We start from the raw sequence: 17,647 nt of genomic DNA on the forward strand, positions 1-17,647 counted from the left end.
CCATCAGAGGCAGAAAAGCATGAATAAATACATGAGCAGTGTAGAGCTCCATAGGACTGATAAAAAGAAAGAAAAACACACATGAATTACAGGAACTGAAAGAAAGAATGGTAAATTGAAAAAAGGGAACAGATGAATAATTTTGATGGTTTTGTACTACAGTAATTGTAATGGGAGGGGGGGGGAGAAGAAAAAGGAAAAGGAGGGTGTTGAATTATGAAAATCCTCCAAGTCCCTGAGCTCAGGAAATGGAATAATTAGGTAAAGTTGAAGAGCCAAGTTTGGAAATGAATGGCATACATGAACTTTCACAGGCCTCCGAGTTATTGTGCAGGTTTAGTGGAGTACAGTTACGACCGTGTTGACCTGGCTGCCCTGTTGCGACGGCAGCCATGGACAGTTTTTTAGTGATTCAAAGAGAACTTATCCCAAGCTGAAGTGCTGATGTAATTATTTCTCGTGACAGACTGCCACAATTACTACCATCATCGCTAAATCTTCTTTAACTTCACCCAATATATTCACCAGAACAAGCACTATTGTACGTGTCACAACCGCCACGATTGTTATCTCCACCTCTACTGTGACTCCCTTTTAGTTTCACGTGTCACTGACTGGACCGAGGCACCAGGTGCAATGTCATTGCAGATCATTTGTAGAAAATACTGTTTCAAATGATCCATTGTTGCTCGAGTATACTGTATATGTATATACACACATCGTATAAATACATATATAGGAATCTTGCCGTCATCTTTGATCAAGATCTGTCGTTTAACTCCCACATAAAACAAATCTCAAGGACTGCCTTCTTTCATCTACGTAACATTGCAAAAATAAGACACATCCTGTCTCAAAATAATGCAGAAAAACTAGTCCATGCATTTGTTACTTCAAGGCTGGATTACTGCAACTCATTGTTATCAGGTTGTCCCAAAAAGTCGCTTAAGACTCTTCAGTTGATCCAAAATGCAGCGGCACGTGTATTGACAAGAACAAGGAAATGGGATCATATTATTCCTGTATTAGCTGCTCTGCACTGGCTCCCGGTAAAATACAGAATAGAATTCAAAATCCTTCTCCTGACTTACAAAGCAATTAATGGTCAGGCTCCAGCATATCTTAAAGATCTCATAGTACCTTATAAACCAACTAGAGCATTACGCTCCCAGACTGCAGGGTTACTTGTGGTTCCTAGAGTCTCTAAGAGTACAATGGGAGCCAGAGCCTTCAGCTATCAAGCTCCTCTCCAGTGGAACCAGTTTCCAATTTGTGTTCGGGAGGCAGACACCCTCTCCACATTTAAGAGTAGGCTAAAGACTTTCCTTTTTGATAAAGCTTATAGTTAGGGCTGGCTCAGGTTTGCCCTGGATCAGCCCCTAGTTATGCTGCTATAGGTTTAGACTGTCTGAAACTCCTGCTCTCTTCCTCTCTCCTCCCCTCCCTCCCCTCTCTTCTTCTCCCTTCTTCTCCCTCTCTATCTGTATGCATTTATGTAAATGTATGTTACTAACTCATCATCCGGGGCATCATCCCCGGAGTTTCTGTCTCTCATGTGGCAGGTTGCCACTGATAAAGTTTAAGTCAGGATCATGAATCGTGACAGCGCCTGCTGACCTGGTCCTGCTGGACACCGGGAAGCCTTATTGACATTTTCCTGGATTCATCCATACTTTCTCTTTTTTTTTTTCAACACAACATAATTTCTGTCAAATGTTGTATTTGTACTATGTTGTTTATCCTGTACACACAACATCTATTGCACGTCTGTCCGTCCTGGGAGAGGGATCCCTCCTCAGTTGCTCTCTCTGAGGTTTCTTCCATTTTTCCCCCTTTAATTTTGGGGTTTCTTTTAGGAAGTTTTTCCTTGTGCGATGTGAGGGTCTAAGGACAGAGGGTGTCGTAACCTGTACAGTCTGTAAAGCACACTGAGACAAATGTATAATTTGTGATATTGGGCTATACAAATACATTGATTTGATTTGATTGATGTGTATATATATATATATATATATATATATATATATATATATATATATATATATATATATATATATACATATATATACATATATATATATATATATATATATATATATATATGTATATATATATATACATATATATATATATATATATATATATATATATATGTATATATATATATATATATATATATATATATATACAGTATGTATGCACACACTTCAGCTGCTGTGGTATTTCCATGCTAATGTATGTGAGATGTATTGTGACTTGCTAAAAGCCAAAGAAGCCTCCAGCTCAGTGAAGCTGATTGAGACGTTTGCATTCAGACTTTCTAAGTTTCTGATAACATATAAAGTCTAGAATTGATTAAACGAAGCACAATGAAATGCAGCAGATCATTTGGCAGAACCTCCTGCCAGTTGTCACATTATCCAGAGCACAGACACACATCAATGCCCTGACCTAATTCATCCACACAATTTCCCGCATTATTCAAGGTATTATGAGAGTGTCCGGAGAAAGGAAAGCTGAGAAAAGCAAGCAGAGAGAGAAGATGATGAGTGTCAAAATGTGTGCCAAATGTGCTTTATTGAGCACTGTTCATTTTTCTTTGTGTCAGCTAATGTCCATGTTTAGTTTTTTTTGCCACAGAGGAGAGTAGAGGAGCCTGGATACCTTGTAATGTCTGCAATAAGACCTGTATACCACCTCTTACCTCTTCACCTATACTATATGCTACTTCTGTAATCAAAGTGTGTGTGCGTGCATGCGTGTGTGTCTGCGTCACAGCTCTCAGAAAGGACCCTGGGACCCTCCTCGACAGTGAGAGCTTTTAGCTCTTCTTCGCTAATGTCCTGAATAATGGCATCTTGATGGAGAGAGAGTAGACGGAAAAAAAGAGTAGAAAGAGAGAAAAGGGGAGAAAAAGAGACAGAGAGAAAAAGAGTGGAGAGCGAGGGGGAGAGAGACGGAGAAAAACACACAGAGAGAAATCTCTGCTTCCATTTTTCTTTACCTCCATGCCTCCATCAGTGGCAGGCCTATCATTATTCCCTCTCTCTGCCTTTCTATTTTCATTATTCCCTTTTTGTCTCTTTTTTCAGCAGTAGATGATCCACAGAGATAAAACACACATCTCAGTGTGTGTGTGTGTGTGTGTGTGTGTGTGTGTGTGTGTGTGTGTGTGTGTGTGTGTGTGTGTGTGTGTGTGTGTGTGTGTGTGCGCACATGTCCGTCCACATGTAAGGGGTCCTGATGTGGTGTGTCAACCTATTAGCAGAGTGAACTTGTCCTGACATTGAGCCATTATTAGGAAGAATATGCTGTTGTTCGTGACATTACCTGAAGCCACCAGATGATCCTTTAAGATGTGTCTTCACTAATGGTTGCTGGATGTTGCCTCTAACAAAAACTCATATAACAGCACAGTTTGCATTTTCCCTTCACACAAATTCTAGATCTCAATATTTCTTCTTGTGTCTTGCGTGGGATTTTACAAGTTATATTACGTGTGTATTTAAGAAGTGTCGGGGAGCAGTGATAGGTCCATAAAAGTACGAGTAAGAAATAACAACTATAAATGTATAAAGATTTAGTGGGATATTTTCATTTTGTGGTTCATGTATGACCTCTGAACAAGTGGGAACTTTTTGAAATAAACTCAATTGAGTGGCATTTCTTGCTGACATGTGACTTTTATATTTAATACTAGATTTTGTTATCATTTTGTACCACATGTGCATTGACAATTTATTAGGTAGTTTTAACTACTTTTTCTAAGTAGCTTTCATTAACCAAACTAGATTCTTCTTCTGGTATGAAATAATTGGTAGCTTGCAAAGCTATGCTTAGGTAGTACATTGTGTTGTCAGCCTTGGTGGTCGCCACTCGCTCCACCATCCCCAGCTTCACCCAGACTCCATCACGCTTTGCCAATATTTTTGGATGTATCTGATACAGATGCCGTTGACATATAGAGCCAAATGAACACAAACCCTTTGTATAAAAACAACCCTGAAGAGACGTAAAGTGACGTCATCGATGCTATGTGCGTATCTTTTTCAGTCTATGGTTGAAACAGAAAAGAGGAACTGGAATAAAACTGTTTAAGACTTGGAAGATTAAACTGAAACGGTGGTTGATGATAGAAAACACAACACAGGCTGACGGCGACACTTTGTCAATGTGCAATGTCTCAAATGTCTGAAAGTCGTGTTACAATGCTGCATGCTGCACCTTTAAACTATTAAATTCCCTTTGTACTGTGCGAAGGCTGATTTTAAAAGTTGTTTTGGGTTTTGGGTTGAGATTCCACCTGGTGCAACACATGTTTAAATATATGTGACCATAGTGCTGTGAAAGTGTCAAAATCAGGAAGTGTGAACTAAGTCCTGAAAGACACAAGATCACAGAGAGAGCCTGGAGTCCAGTGTGCACCAACGTCTTGGCAGTCATTTGCATCACACACACGTCGTTAAATATTGACACCGATTATTTCCATCCTTTTCTCCTGAGGTGAACTGCGCTGTTTGTTTGGTTCCTCAGTATTGCTCTTTGGTTCAACCCTACCATATTAGCAGCATTGATTAAAAAGCTGGATGTTGGTGTTTGGGTTGTACGGTCACTCCGGGATGTCGGATGTTCAGCTGCACTGAGTAAACTGCAGGGACGGTTCAGGGTGACTGGCCATGACCGAAACATCTGACTCACTAACAAGCCCACACTTTCACTTTCTCACTAAGTTTCCACCTTCTCTTCTCTCCGTTTCACAAATGCAAACACTCGGGCTCAGTGCGCGCGTGTGTGTGTATGTACAGTACACTCTCTGATTCATTGAGTAACACATTCTCTCTCTCTCTCTCTCTCTCTCTCTCTCTCTCTCTCTCTCTCTCTCTCTCTCTCTCTCTCTCTCTCTCTCTCCATCACACACGCAAACACTGGTGGGGGGGTCATCGCCACATCAGTCAAGTAAACACAGCGAGGTCAATGAGTTAAACATTAATACATTTATTTTCTACTCATGATGTGAAAACAGCTGCTACAAATATTTCAGTGGAGCTTCAAGTACTTGAAATATGTGTAGCACTTTCTCATATGTATGTTGTATTTTGGTTGTTTCTCATTCTGCATTGATCTTTATGTAGCTGTTAAATAGCAACACCTCTCGTGTTATGTTCTCGTGTTTTAAATTCAGTAACTGCGCATCTTCTCCTTTTGTTTTTTTTTTCTATTTCACTTTTTAATGTTGTGTCATTCCTTCAAGAGTGTGCAGGAAAAGTGTTTGTTAAGCAAAGTTGTCTCCTCTTTACAGAAATAAGACGATTCCTCTCGACATCCATACAGCACGCGCACACACACACGCACACGCACACACACACACACACACACACACACACACACACACAAACACACACACACACCACCCCTAAGTTTTCCAAATATATATTTTCCATAAGCTCAGGAGCAAAACTCATTTAGTAGAAGTTAGACTTGTATTGTCTTCTCCGAACGTGCGCACTTTCTCCCCGCACGCAGATATATAAAGGGGAAATATTCACATCCATTGCAAAGTTACCAAACTACAATATCACCCAGGGGGCCGTGGCTCAAATAGGTCACATCTTTTACAGCTCGTTGTTAAGAGGGGGAAAAAGTTGTGTGTGCTGCATTGTGCTGAAGTTTCCGTGTCTGTGCCAAATAATTGGCGATCATTAGAAAAACTGGGCCTGTTCGCTTCTGCATGCAAGGACAACCTGTGTAGCACGGAACACACATCTGTCTCCTCGGGGGGAATATTAATTTTCATTTCTGAGTTTTAATATTAATCTTTTCTACAAATTAAAGCTCACGGCACAGCTGAAGAGTGCCTTGAATAATTGTATAACTTCGTGTGAATGCCGATTATTCCCGTGCGTAATTAAGTTAAGAGGAGAGATGCTGGATAAGTGGCACTGCCATGCACCGCTCTGTGCTGCTCGTTTGTTCGAGGGTCCGCTGATATTTCGTAATGAAAAATATGAGAGAGATTCCGTTTCCATTTGGAAAGACCTCGTTTGAATGAGGAGGAACACAATGCTTCAAGAAAATTGTTTCATCTCAATAACTTTAAATTACAGATGCACTTTATTTATCGTAGGAAATAAGTATTTTTCATGAAGTGGCCCACACAGAGGAAGCGCACCGGCACATACCTCTGCATACACACTGACAATCTGCAGATTTACTTTAATCCAGCGAGTCTCTGAGCAAATCTAAAAATTATACCAAAAATATCGACATTAAAAAGTTCCACTTTTCTCACACATTTCTTTAGTTCCGTGAGGTTCTGTTGAAAAGTAATCTGCCTCAGACTTCCCCCTCAGAAATAGACATAATTCCCCACGTGTTTTAAACAAGGAGACACATCTTTTGACACTCGCTGTTAGAACTCATATTTTTCCACTGTATATTATGCTTAACTTCCCTGAACAATAATTTTCGCTTCATGCATTTTTTGGGGGGGTTTGTGAGATTCAGATTGTATTCATCTGTTGAGCGCCCGCGGATTTACACACGATGCATCCGACACGACCAGCCTGAAATAATTCTGTCTTTTTTCTACCTGCGCGCATATCATAAAGAAGTGAATCGGAGTCATCGGAGAACCTTGATACTAAAGGAACGTGCGCGTTAACTCATAACAATGCAACAAACATACAACTCCTTAATCATTTTATTCTATTAGGCCTGACTACACAGTTTTCATAAACACTTTAACAAAGAAAACTGCTATTTTATGCAATAAATCTAAATTCGGTGCAGCATTGCTGGAGTGCTGCTTTCTGAAAAGGCCTCAGCGAGTTGACTTAAAAGCCGCTTCAATGTGTAAATATTATTTACATATTCCTGTGATTATGCTTTATTTGCAGCTGACGGACAGCGGGGTGGATCGGTGCAAACGGATAGTTTCCTCCTGCTCGGTGCGAGCCTCCGCTCTGCTGAAGTGTCCTTGAGCAAAACACTGAGTCACTATCAGCTCCAGGCTTCCCTGACCTCTGATCTCTAGAGAAGAGGCGACTTTCCCCCATAATAACTATCAAGGTATTTTTCTGCTTTTTGAGCAACTTTCTTTGATTGATTTGGAGCTCCGCGCAGAGGCGCGTGGATGTTTCCAATTAAGTGCACGTAATTACAACTGCATAAAGGCACACCATTTATTTTTATAGTTGCTGAAGGGTATCAACGAAGAAGAAGAAAAGGAAACTGATACATTTAAAGCCTGAGTTTATTATAAAAACGTAATAATCATAGAGCTGAGTGCATGCAGTGCACCTGTACACAAACATACTGTAGTAATACTAACACAGAGTAAAAGCATGCGCACAGTGAAACCAATCACGGAAAGTGGCTCTTCAATCATAACTGACATTTTAAAGTTATTTTTTATTGAATGACACAAGTCGGGAAGTAAGTAAGTACACATGTTAAATGTACTGCTTTGATTTACTGAGAATGTATTTGTACCACAAACTGGGGTTTGACCTCCCTTCGGTCATCATTGGAAAAGAAAATATATATAATGTGGGGGGAAGAAAATCATGCTTAAACACATAAAAAGGGAAAACTGATGCTCTTAAAGTCCGCTTTAAGTTAAACTATAACTGTATTAGACAAATATTTTTTTTCAGCTTCTCCGCAAATGAGAAAGGTTGTTGAGCCTGACTTTGAGTTTACCCTCCGCGCCATGATCTGCTCCTCTCTCCTCCCTCTCGCTCTCCGCTCTGGCTGCGCGCTGTTTTCGAGGGGCTCCTTATAAATAAAATCCACCGTCGCTGGTTCCTCTTCCTTATTGGTCAGGTGGAGTCGTTACCTCACTCCGGGGTTGGTGACGCAGCGTCTTCACGTATCCTTCATGCGAGTCTCCTCTTGTTTCTTATTGAGGGTCTTGCCGTCGGTCACGGGGAGAAAACAGGATTCGCAGCGATCCGAGAGTGCCGGACGGACCGGGTGCGCTTGATACTAAACACTTCCCATCCCGTGAGGAGAGCGGCGCACAAGAGCAGGCTCTCTCTCTCTCTCTCTCTCTCTCTCTCTCTTTCTCTCTGCGTCTCGGTCACTCTCTCTCTCTCATACACTTTCTCTATGTCTCTCTCTCTCTCGCTCCCTCCCGCACACACACACACTCATGCCTGCGCGCGCGCACGCTCTGCATACGTCTCCACTTTGCCGTAGTAAATTACGGCATTGATCTCAACGACGAGTGCGGATCTGTCTCTTGTGTTCGCTCTTTCTTCGACGGACAGACTTGGAGAAACGCTCGAGAGAGAAGTAAGTCTCAACACCTATTCTTTATTACCGTTATTGTTGTTACTCGTGGGCTTATGTATTGTGTGCGTGTACGAGTGTGTGTGATTTGTCCGACCGCGTCGTGTGAGCTGTAACTTCCACGGTGAGTTCGTGGAGCCGGTCCACCCTCGACACACATCGCGGGCGCTTTGGTTGTATTTTTGGACTATTTTCCGAAACTGTTTCTGCTCATATTGACTTTACGCGAGTTAGTCTTGAGATTGTTGCCGGCTGTATGAACGAGACTGCGTTAACTCAAATCTCTGTTCAAACTTTATTTTAAAATTAAATTGAGGTTTGCTTCTCTGTTCGCTGCCGTGCTTTACTTTGACTGCCAGTTTGTATCTGTTGCAGAGTTCATCGCCCTTGGATTTACGCACCTGCCGTTGCTTTTGGATTGTGTGGTAGTTATTATTGGCTGCTGATTAACAAGTCATTCAATGTAGAGATTAGTTTTAAATATAGTCGAAATAAAGCAAATGAGGAGGTCTGACAGTGGAGGAGTGGAAAAATATCCTGCTTTCCAAAATAAATAAATGTCTTTCAAGAAGTTTCATTTTAATAATTTGGAATGTAGCATTCAGCATTGTTTCCAGATAGTTGCTTAAATATCGCTGTAACGAGACAAGTGGCTCTCTTACTCTTACACAGCTGTTCGCTACTTTAATGAAACTTTAGAATGAAATAATAAACTGCATGTTAAGATGTAAATGTCTACAGCGTGTGCCAGTGGACTTCTCCGCTGTCGTGTCATTATCGCGGACTAATCGCTGTTTGGACAAACATGTCTCTATATTTGCCGTGCGTAAAAGTAACAGCTTGTGTTTTCTGTCAGACTGTGGACAGCGGCGCTCAGAGCGCACACAGTCAGCTACAGCGAGAAGTATTAATCCACTTCACACTTCAACAATAACCTGATTATTTAGTTCCTCTTAGGGATGTACAAGGAAGTAAAACGTGTGCAAATTACGACCTCCACCTATTACAAAAAGGCAGATTTCTGAAAATCATTTTGCAGGAGGATTTTCTTATTGTTGATCTAAAAGTATTTATAAAAAGGCAGATAGACCAAATATGCTTCAAGTGAGTTTTGGATTCACCCTCCACATCTTACCACATTTTTAGAAATGAATTTAGCCATGAGCCACCAGAAGGCTTGAATCCTTTTAAATGGAAATATGCTCTTTACAGTTATCCATCAGTTACTTCCTATTTCAGTTCTCAAATTCCTGCTCTTCAGATTAAAACAAAAGTTTCTGTTCTGATGCAGAAACCACACACACACACACACACACACACACACACACACACACACACACACACACACACACACTCTCACATCTCCTTTCAGTGCTCCTTTAAACCTGAATGCAAAAAGGTTTTTAAACTTCTGGTCTAGCAACACCTTGTATTGCTACGTGGGATTACAGGAGTATTTCTGAGTCAAACCTAGATTTTTATAAAATAATATGCTCGCAGAAAAGTTGAACGCCTTTTGTTTTACTAATGAAGACAGGAAACATTTGCTATTTTGTTTCACTGACGCCCCCTCAATTTGACCTCAGACATAAATTTCAAAATAACCAAGTTTTCAACTGTTCGTCTCTCTCTACCTCTCCTCTATGTGTGTGTGTGTGTGTGTGTGTGTGTGTGTGTGTGTGTGTGTGTGTGTGTGTGTGTGTGTGTGTGTGTGTGTGTGTGTGTGTGCACTCGGCAGACCTCTGCCCAGAGTAATGCTGAGGAACCAATCACGCAAACAGATAGTGTGTATGCATGTACTGTGCGGGTGTGTGTATCTGGGTCACTGCCGGCCACTGTGCTGAGGCGCTGAGTGTTTTTCTGAACACCTCTCGTCTACAACACCGAAACTCAGAGTCACATTCAAACTAACCCTTCTCCTCTGTTTGGGAACTATTTCATTTGGTAATGGCCCGGCAGGAACAGTGTCTTCTTTGTCGGCTTTTGCAAAAGCATCTCATTTGTGTCCCTGATTCCATCTGTGTGTGTGTGTGTTTGAGCACGTTTGTGTCTTTCTTTAAAATCCGAGTTGTGCATCAGTTTTTGTTTTTAACACTTGTTAATAGTGGAATGAAAACGGCTCAACTCCTGTGAACACAGGCACAGCTCTACCAAACTGTAGGAAGCAGCTTTCATTTGCAAATTATTTCCCTAGACCTGACTCTGAAATGACTTGCAAAACAAATGCAAACATGTAACATGTAAAACGCTGCCTGTGTGCATGTCTGAAGGCACCAGAGCAAGCAGATATTCACTTCCACAATTCACCTGTTTTAAGATGGCCAAGGCTTATTTTCAGTGACTCGGTCACTGTGGAAAATTATTATTACATTCTGCAGTGAATTCAACTTTAGCCTATGACTTTTGCTTCTTTAAGAAATGAGGTTTTTATCGTTTTGGTTAGGATATCCTGCAATGGTTTTGCATTTATCTCTGTCAAATGAATCCAGCAACATTTACCGCCCCGAGGATAGTTGTAGTTGTTTCCAAAGCATTAACAAAGAAATGTAACCTTTATGCAGTGCTTTCCCCGCCACTGTGCTTCCCTACACTCATCGTATAATAGAGACGGTATATTCCCTCATGAGAAAAAAAGAAAACTGGCTTTCAACGTGAATAAACATGGAGAACTTGTTAAAACCCCAAGTGGAAGCACTTTTCTTCAATAAGTTCAATAACATCAAAATTCACTTATCTGAAAAATGTATCATAAGAACGTATCTCTTTAAAATCCTGTGAAGAAATAAAAACTAACACCTCCACACAGAATGTGGAGTGAAATCCCTCTGACAATAAGAGAAAGATTCTTCTCAGCTCCTCACAAGATGAAGAAATCAAGGTTACCCCTCAGGGGACGAGGAGGAAATGGGAAATGATTTAGGTTATTACAGGCAGGTGTTACTTCTCTGAGGGAATATCTCCTTGAACTATTCAAAAGACTGTTTTCCTCTCGGTGGTTCCCTTGGCTTCTGGTTTAGAAATGTTGTGATTTTGGTGATCGATAAACGTGGGTTAGGGTTAGGGTTAGGGTTAGGGGCTCCCACTCACTTGTCAAGTGTGTTTTTGTTAAGTTGTTTGAAAGTCTTGTGATGGTTCACATGTGGAGATTTTTATTAATTAATGTCTACTCTGTTTGAAAGATCAAAAGGTGAAATATGAGATTTATTTGGGAAAGAAAACGAGCACATTATCTGTAGTCATCTACCATATTTTAACTGTGATTTTAATGTAAGAATTCTGACATTGTTACTAAAAGCCATAAAACACTTAAGACCAAGTAAACTGATTTTAATTAAACCTTTTAAGTTTTGCACTGACATCTCTCAATTCAAACTATGTATTCAAAATATTTCTTTAACAGACCAGATATATGGTTTAAAAAATAGGAGTAATTAAATATAGCAACACATTTCAAAGCTTCTCTCTGACATGTGATCACTTTATGCACATTTCTGCCTAATTATAAAGAGGTCATTACGAGAATGAAAATTTTAATATTAAATGCCACTTTTCAGGTGATATAAAAAGGTTGACATCATAGCAATTTGTGTCTATTTGTGTTTGACCAGGTCACTCTTCTCATCCTGCGTGTCTGTGAGGACCCCTGATCATGTCTGTTTAGCCCCCCCTGCGTGATGCCTGATCATGACAGCACCACCCTCTTAACCAGACAGACAAAGCGCAGACGTGTCGACATTGGGGTGAAAAGAACTGTGGCTAGTGCATTATTCAGACGTGCCAGGGAGACCCTACTCGATAGCATGAACCAATCACACGGCCTCGATCAAGACGGAGACTGCTCTTTGGTCAGTCACGGCCATGGTGTTTCCAACGGTGACGGAGAAAAGTCGAATGTTTTGAGGAAGTTGCTGAAGAGGGCCAACTCGTACGAAGACGCCATAATGCCTTTCCCTGGTGCTACCATCATCTCTCAGCTACTGAAGAATAACATGGGAAAGAATGGAGGGAGTGACTCAGGCTTCCAGGTACACACACACACACACACACACACACACACACACACACACACACACACACACACACACATTAGTGGTGAAATGTTAAGGCAATTAATCAATTAAACAATGTCAGTTTTATTATTAACCAATTCATGGTTTTAGCCGATTGAATCAACGTTGCATCTGCAATTTATCTTTCCAAACCAAACAAAGAAGCCACTAAATGCAATCATTCAGTGATCTATTATTAATTCAGTCCTCCTGTCCTCCATCACAGGGGAGTGGAGCTCTGTCCAGTGGAGGCTCAGAGATCCACGGCGAGGACGCCTGCAGCAACTCCTCCCGCGACCGGGACAGCCCGTCTGACTGCCTCTCTCCTGGGCCTCCTCTTCCCCCTCCACCTTCCTCCTCCTCCTTTGGGCGACCGCTGCCTTCTTTGAGCCTCAACTCCCATGCCCCCTCTCAGCCCCTCTCCCTCTCTACTTTTGATTTAGACAGGCTGTCGGATGAGCATCTTCGCGCCAAGCGTGCCCGCGTGGAAAACATCATCCGCGGCATGAGTCACTCGCCACTGGTCCGGCCCAACGGCGACCACAACCAAGAAATCAACCGCGAAAATGAGAATTGCAGCAACAATAGCATCAGCAGTAATGATCACAGGAGAGACACCAACAGCCACAACACCAGCAGTCACAACAACAGCAGCCACAACACCAGCAGCCACAACACCAGCAGCCACAACACCAGCAGCCACAACAGCAGCAGCCACAACACCAGCAGCCACAACCACAGCAGGAGCGACGGCCCTTCTTCCCTCCTGAGCTCTCCAGGTTCGCGGGGAGGTGTGGTCAGCGTTGGCGAAGTTTATAGGGAGAATAAGAGAAAGCAGCGCCTGCCACAGCAGCAACACTGCTTCACCCAGCTTGTGTGTTCCAGGCAGGAGCAGAGACAGGAAGAAAGAAGGCAACTCAAACTGCAACTGGAGGACATGCAGGTTGGTAGACGAAGACATTAAAGCCAGACTTTACAGTGTGGAGATTTGATGCTAAAATGCAACTAAGAAAATGCAACTTTTTAAGGTGCCACAGATTCAAGTAATACCTACATGTCATCTTATTCCTTTCATTTGCACAAAAGAGATGATATATAAAATCATTAATTTTCTTGGCATACATCCAAAACAGCAAAGTACAGTAGAACAAAAATGGTGCGATGAAAAAATAAATCACGTCTGTCCACCAAGTGGTTACATGTAATCTAAGGCATGTACTATTTTCATTTCTCCTACAGTGACCTTTAGGTTCAGAAGACATCTCTAACATTCTCTATCCTCTGTTGTTCAGAAACAGCTGCGTCAACTCCAGGAGAAGTTCTACCAGATCTACGACTCAGAGACAGAGGAAGAGGAAGAGCACGGCGAGAGCGGAGAGGCAGACCGAGGTGAAGAAAGAGAGGAAGACGGCAACTTGTCAGAGGACAGTATCCGCTCTGACGGCCTGGAGGAAAGGCACAGAGACAGAGGGCGGCATAGCAACGACGACCTGTCTGAGTTGGACCCAGGCCTGTTCCTAGATCGGGCACGAGCCCTCCTCCGAGAACAGGCCCTGATAGACGGGGAAATGGAGGAGGATGTGGACGGTAGGGAGGAGGTGGAGAGAAATGTAGAAAGGGTGATGAAGAGGAGAGGAGGAGCAGGAGGAGGAAGGCAGTTAGCAGAGACGCTGAAGCAGGAACTGAACTGTGCCGTATCGCAGGTCGTTGACACCGTTGTCAAAGGCTTCTCCTCATCCAAGCAGGCCGTCAGTCACCACCATGGCTGCCACATCAGCACACCAGCTGCACCCTCATCTTCCTCCAACTCGTCATCTTCCTGTCCTCCACCTTTCGGCCCGCTCCCCTCCCTCACCCCGGATTTGCGCTTTGGCGGTGGGGCCCTGGCCCTCAGTATGAACGGGGATGGCAGCCCAATCCCTAACTACCACTCCTCCAACCAGAGGCTGCATTGCTTCGGGGATGTCATCGTCCCGAGCTCGTTGGATTCATTCGGTGGTTTGAGTGGCAGACTGAGTGGTGTGCCGATGCCCAACGACCAAACGGAGGCACTGCCATTGGTGGTGCGCAAGAGTGGCGGAGGAGGTGGAGGACAGAACACTAACTCCTCTCTTCCTCCTCCTCCTCCTCACCATCCCTCCCTCCACCCCTCTTCCCTCACCGCCTCACTTGGGTTTAGCCCTCCATCCTTTCGCCACCCATTCCCTATTCCCCTTATGGGTTATCCCTTTCAGAGCCCCCTTTCACACGGGGGTGGGGCTGGCTACCCTCCAGGGCTGAAGGACCATCATCGGTCCTCCCCCGATTCTATGGACATGACCAGGGAAACTATCAGCCTCAGAACCAAAATGGCATCCCTCGGAGGGGGCCATCTCAATCATCACCACCACCACCACCACCACAGGCAGAGCTCACCGGGCCAACATGGGCCAGAGGGTCTGTCCCTGTCCCTCATCAAGTCCGAGTGTGGGGACCTGCAAGACATGTCCGACATATCGCCCTACTCAGGCAGCACCGTATCCTTTTTACTCTACCTGTGTGTGTGTGTGTGTGTGTGTGTGTGTGTGTGTGTGTGTGTGTGTGTGTGTGTGTGTGTGTGTGAGAGTGAGTGTGTGTACTTTAAACCTTCAGAATGAGGTTTGTGTCTCGGAGTTAAGATTAGAATTAGGATTCAGCCTAAATCCACTCACACTTTTGAGTGTGCTGTTGATGGATACTATGGGCTCACATTGCAGAGCATTAAGGAAACGGAGGCGGTCCACAGGTGGACGATGTGAGAAGCTCCGGGAACATTTAAAACACAGAAGTTTGATTGACATCTGTCAATGCACGTAGCACATGCAGATAACCCATGCTAATATAGCTGAATGATAGAACCTAAAATATTCAGTATATCGTCATCAATTTTCATATCCGTTGTACTTTATTTATACGTCAGTGCATATTTCCGTCCTAATGTTGGGTCATTTGACTTATTTGACAAAACTAATTCAATCAGGCTATAAGGATAACATTGAGCATGTCAAACACTGTGACATAAAGAACATCCTTACTTTAACCTTTTGGTCCAAGCATTTGAAAGAGTTTAAATGGACAATATCTTATTCCCCTGCTCACAAGGTCACGTTTTAAAGGCAGTCAAACACACTGAGACATCTTAGAGGAAGCAGAGGCAGCAGGAAGAGAGAGTCATTAATATCAATTAATCGGCATTAATTGGTTCCTGGTCTAACCCTCTTGTTTCCTCGCGAAGTGGGGAAGATGAAACGGGCCGCGATGGGTCTTGCAAGAGGGGGAAGATTAAACAGGTCCCTGCTTTCTCAAGCTCTTTTAAGTCTTTGCAGCAGGTTGTGTTGTTTAAAAGTGCTGAGAAAGGCTAGTGAGCCCCTCTTCAACACACACACACTGTCTGAGACACTCTTGTGCTGTTAGGCTCTCTTTCATCACAAAGACTTTGTACATAAACACTCAAAGGAAATCATATTTCACTGTGTTTATGTGCGTGTGTGTGTGTGGGTGTGGGGTAAGACCTTGTTCATAGGAGCTCAAAGCTAATCATATTTCAAAGAGCAAGGGAGAGGAACAGGTGAATGCTTTGCCTTATTGATGGAAGCTTTCTAAATGTGTGTGTGTGGGCACACTAGACGAGAAGTGTAATATCTTTACAGTTTTTAGCTAGATGTCTCCCTCCCTGCCGTTGATCTCACACTCGTTTCATTTGTTGGCCTTTGCTTGCAGTTGCTCAGCAGCTGTATGTGTTTTGCTACCTTTCACAGTGCACGTACACGCACGCACACGCACACACACACACACACACACACACACACACACCCTTTCATGGTGTATGCATGTGGACAGGTGTTTGCAGGTAGCTGTTTATCTTTTGGTGCCTAACCTTTCATATGGAGAGGGCTTCTCCCAGCCACACACTTTGGCTCACGCTCGCACACACACGAACACACACAAGTGCACGCTTGAAGAACAAAGTGAAAAGAAAAATAAGACTTTGAACCTGACAAATAGGAACTCCTTGCAGCTGTGATGAGGATGTGATCACAGTGTCGTCTTCAAAGCCAATTTAGATGTTGCTTTAATTACAAAAAAGAAATATTTGACACGTCTCTTGATCCTGTTAAGCCGTTTCATTACAAAATGCTTTTCCATTCATTTGGAAGAAAAAAAAGTCTTTGAAATTGAACATTAGTATTTCAAAGATATTGACAACCCTTCAACCTTCCTATTTTTATTTTCTAGGTAACAAAATCTAAAATAGTTTGGTATACATTTCATTTTAATAAAATAAATTCAGTCAATTCATTCATCAATATTATTATATAATAACTTCTGAACAAATTAGAATATACCATGAGTCCTGGAATTATGTTGATGGACAGACAGCAATTTCAATGATAATCTATTATCAGAACAATCCAGTTATTTAGGTTACTCATCAAACAAAAGCATTCTCTGATACGTGGATTTGCTGCTTTTCTCTGATTTCTATAATTATAAATATTTGGCTTTTGGACTGTTGGTCCTAGAAAACCAATAATTTGAAGTGGTCAACAGGATATTTTAACAGGCTTTTTTTTGTTTGATATGAAAGCTTAGTGAAATTGTTGTGACACAATCAGCAAATTGTTTTACTGACAACTGAAGATACATTTATTTTGCAAATATACTATATTATTGTATGATATATTGTACAATCCAAACACTCTACAGCCTTCTTGGCATCAATCCTGTCTTATGTGTAGCACATGCTAAACATTTCGCGCAATCGTTGTTTCCTGTCCTGCTACTTTGTGCTTCGTCAAATCGTCAAATTATTCTTATTTTTTAAAGAAATTGATGCTATTTCAGTTTGAACTTCTCTTCGTTCTCCCTCAGTCTCTCTTGTTTTGTCTCTTTCTCCGCAGTAGTTCAAGAAGTGCATCCTTGTTTGGTTTGTGAGGATAAGATAGTGAAGGCATTGTCGGTGGGTTTAAGGCTTCAAGGAAGCCTGGCAGTTATGTTAAGGTGTTTTGCATCGATCATAGTTCACCTGAGAGGAACTCACCCAGCCACACAAACAGTCACACACACACACACTCTCTCAGGTCTGTGTATCTTTAATCCTTTGTACAGAGTCGAGCAGATGTCCCCCATTCATTTATGAATTTATCCCCCCTCCCAATCCACCCCCATTCATACACACACACACACACACACACACACACACACACACACACACACACACACACACACACACACACACACACACACACACACACACACACACACACACACACAGCAACAAGGTCAAG

The 17,647-nt window shown here is 42.5% G+C and overlaps 1 protein-coding gene across 1 annotated transcript in view; it reads left to right on the top strand.

Moving 5' to 3' along the window:
- The first annotated feature begins 8,051 nt into the window (after positions 1–8,051).
- Positions 8,052–17,647, top strand: part of prox1a (prospero homeobox 1a) — a 32,390-nt gene continuing 22,794 nt past the window's right edge. Inside the window, exons 1-4 of the mRNA XM_029445327.1 lie at positions 8,052–8,295; positions 11,901–12,317; positions 12,568–13,284; positions 13,634–14,857. Of these exons, the coding sequence (XP_029301187.1) occupies positions 11,967–12,317; positions 12,568–13,284; positions 13,634–14,857 (2,292 nt within the window). The 5' untranslated portion in view covers positions 8,052–8,295; positions 11,901–11,966. The remainder of the gene's footprint in view (positions 8,296–11,900; positions 12,318–12,567; positions 13,285–13,633; positions 14,858–17,647) is intronic.

This window comes from Cottoperca gobio, chromosome 2 (assembly GCF_900634415.1).
Source record: "Cottoperca gobio chromosome 2, fCotGob3.1, whole genome shotgun sequence".
Taxonomy (NCBI): Eukaryota; Metazoa; Chordata; class Actinopteri; order Perciformes; family Bovichtidae; genus Cottoperca; species Cottoperca gobio.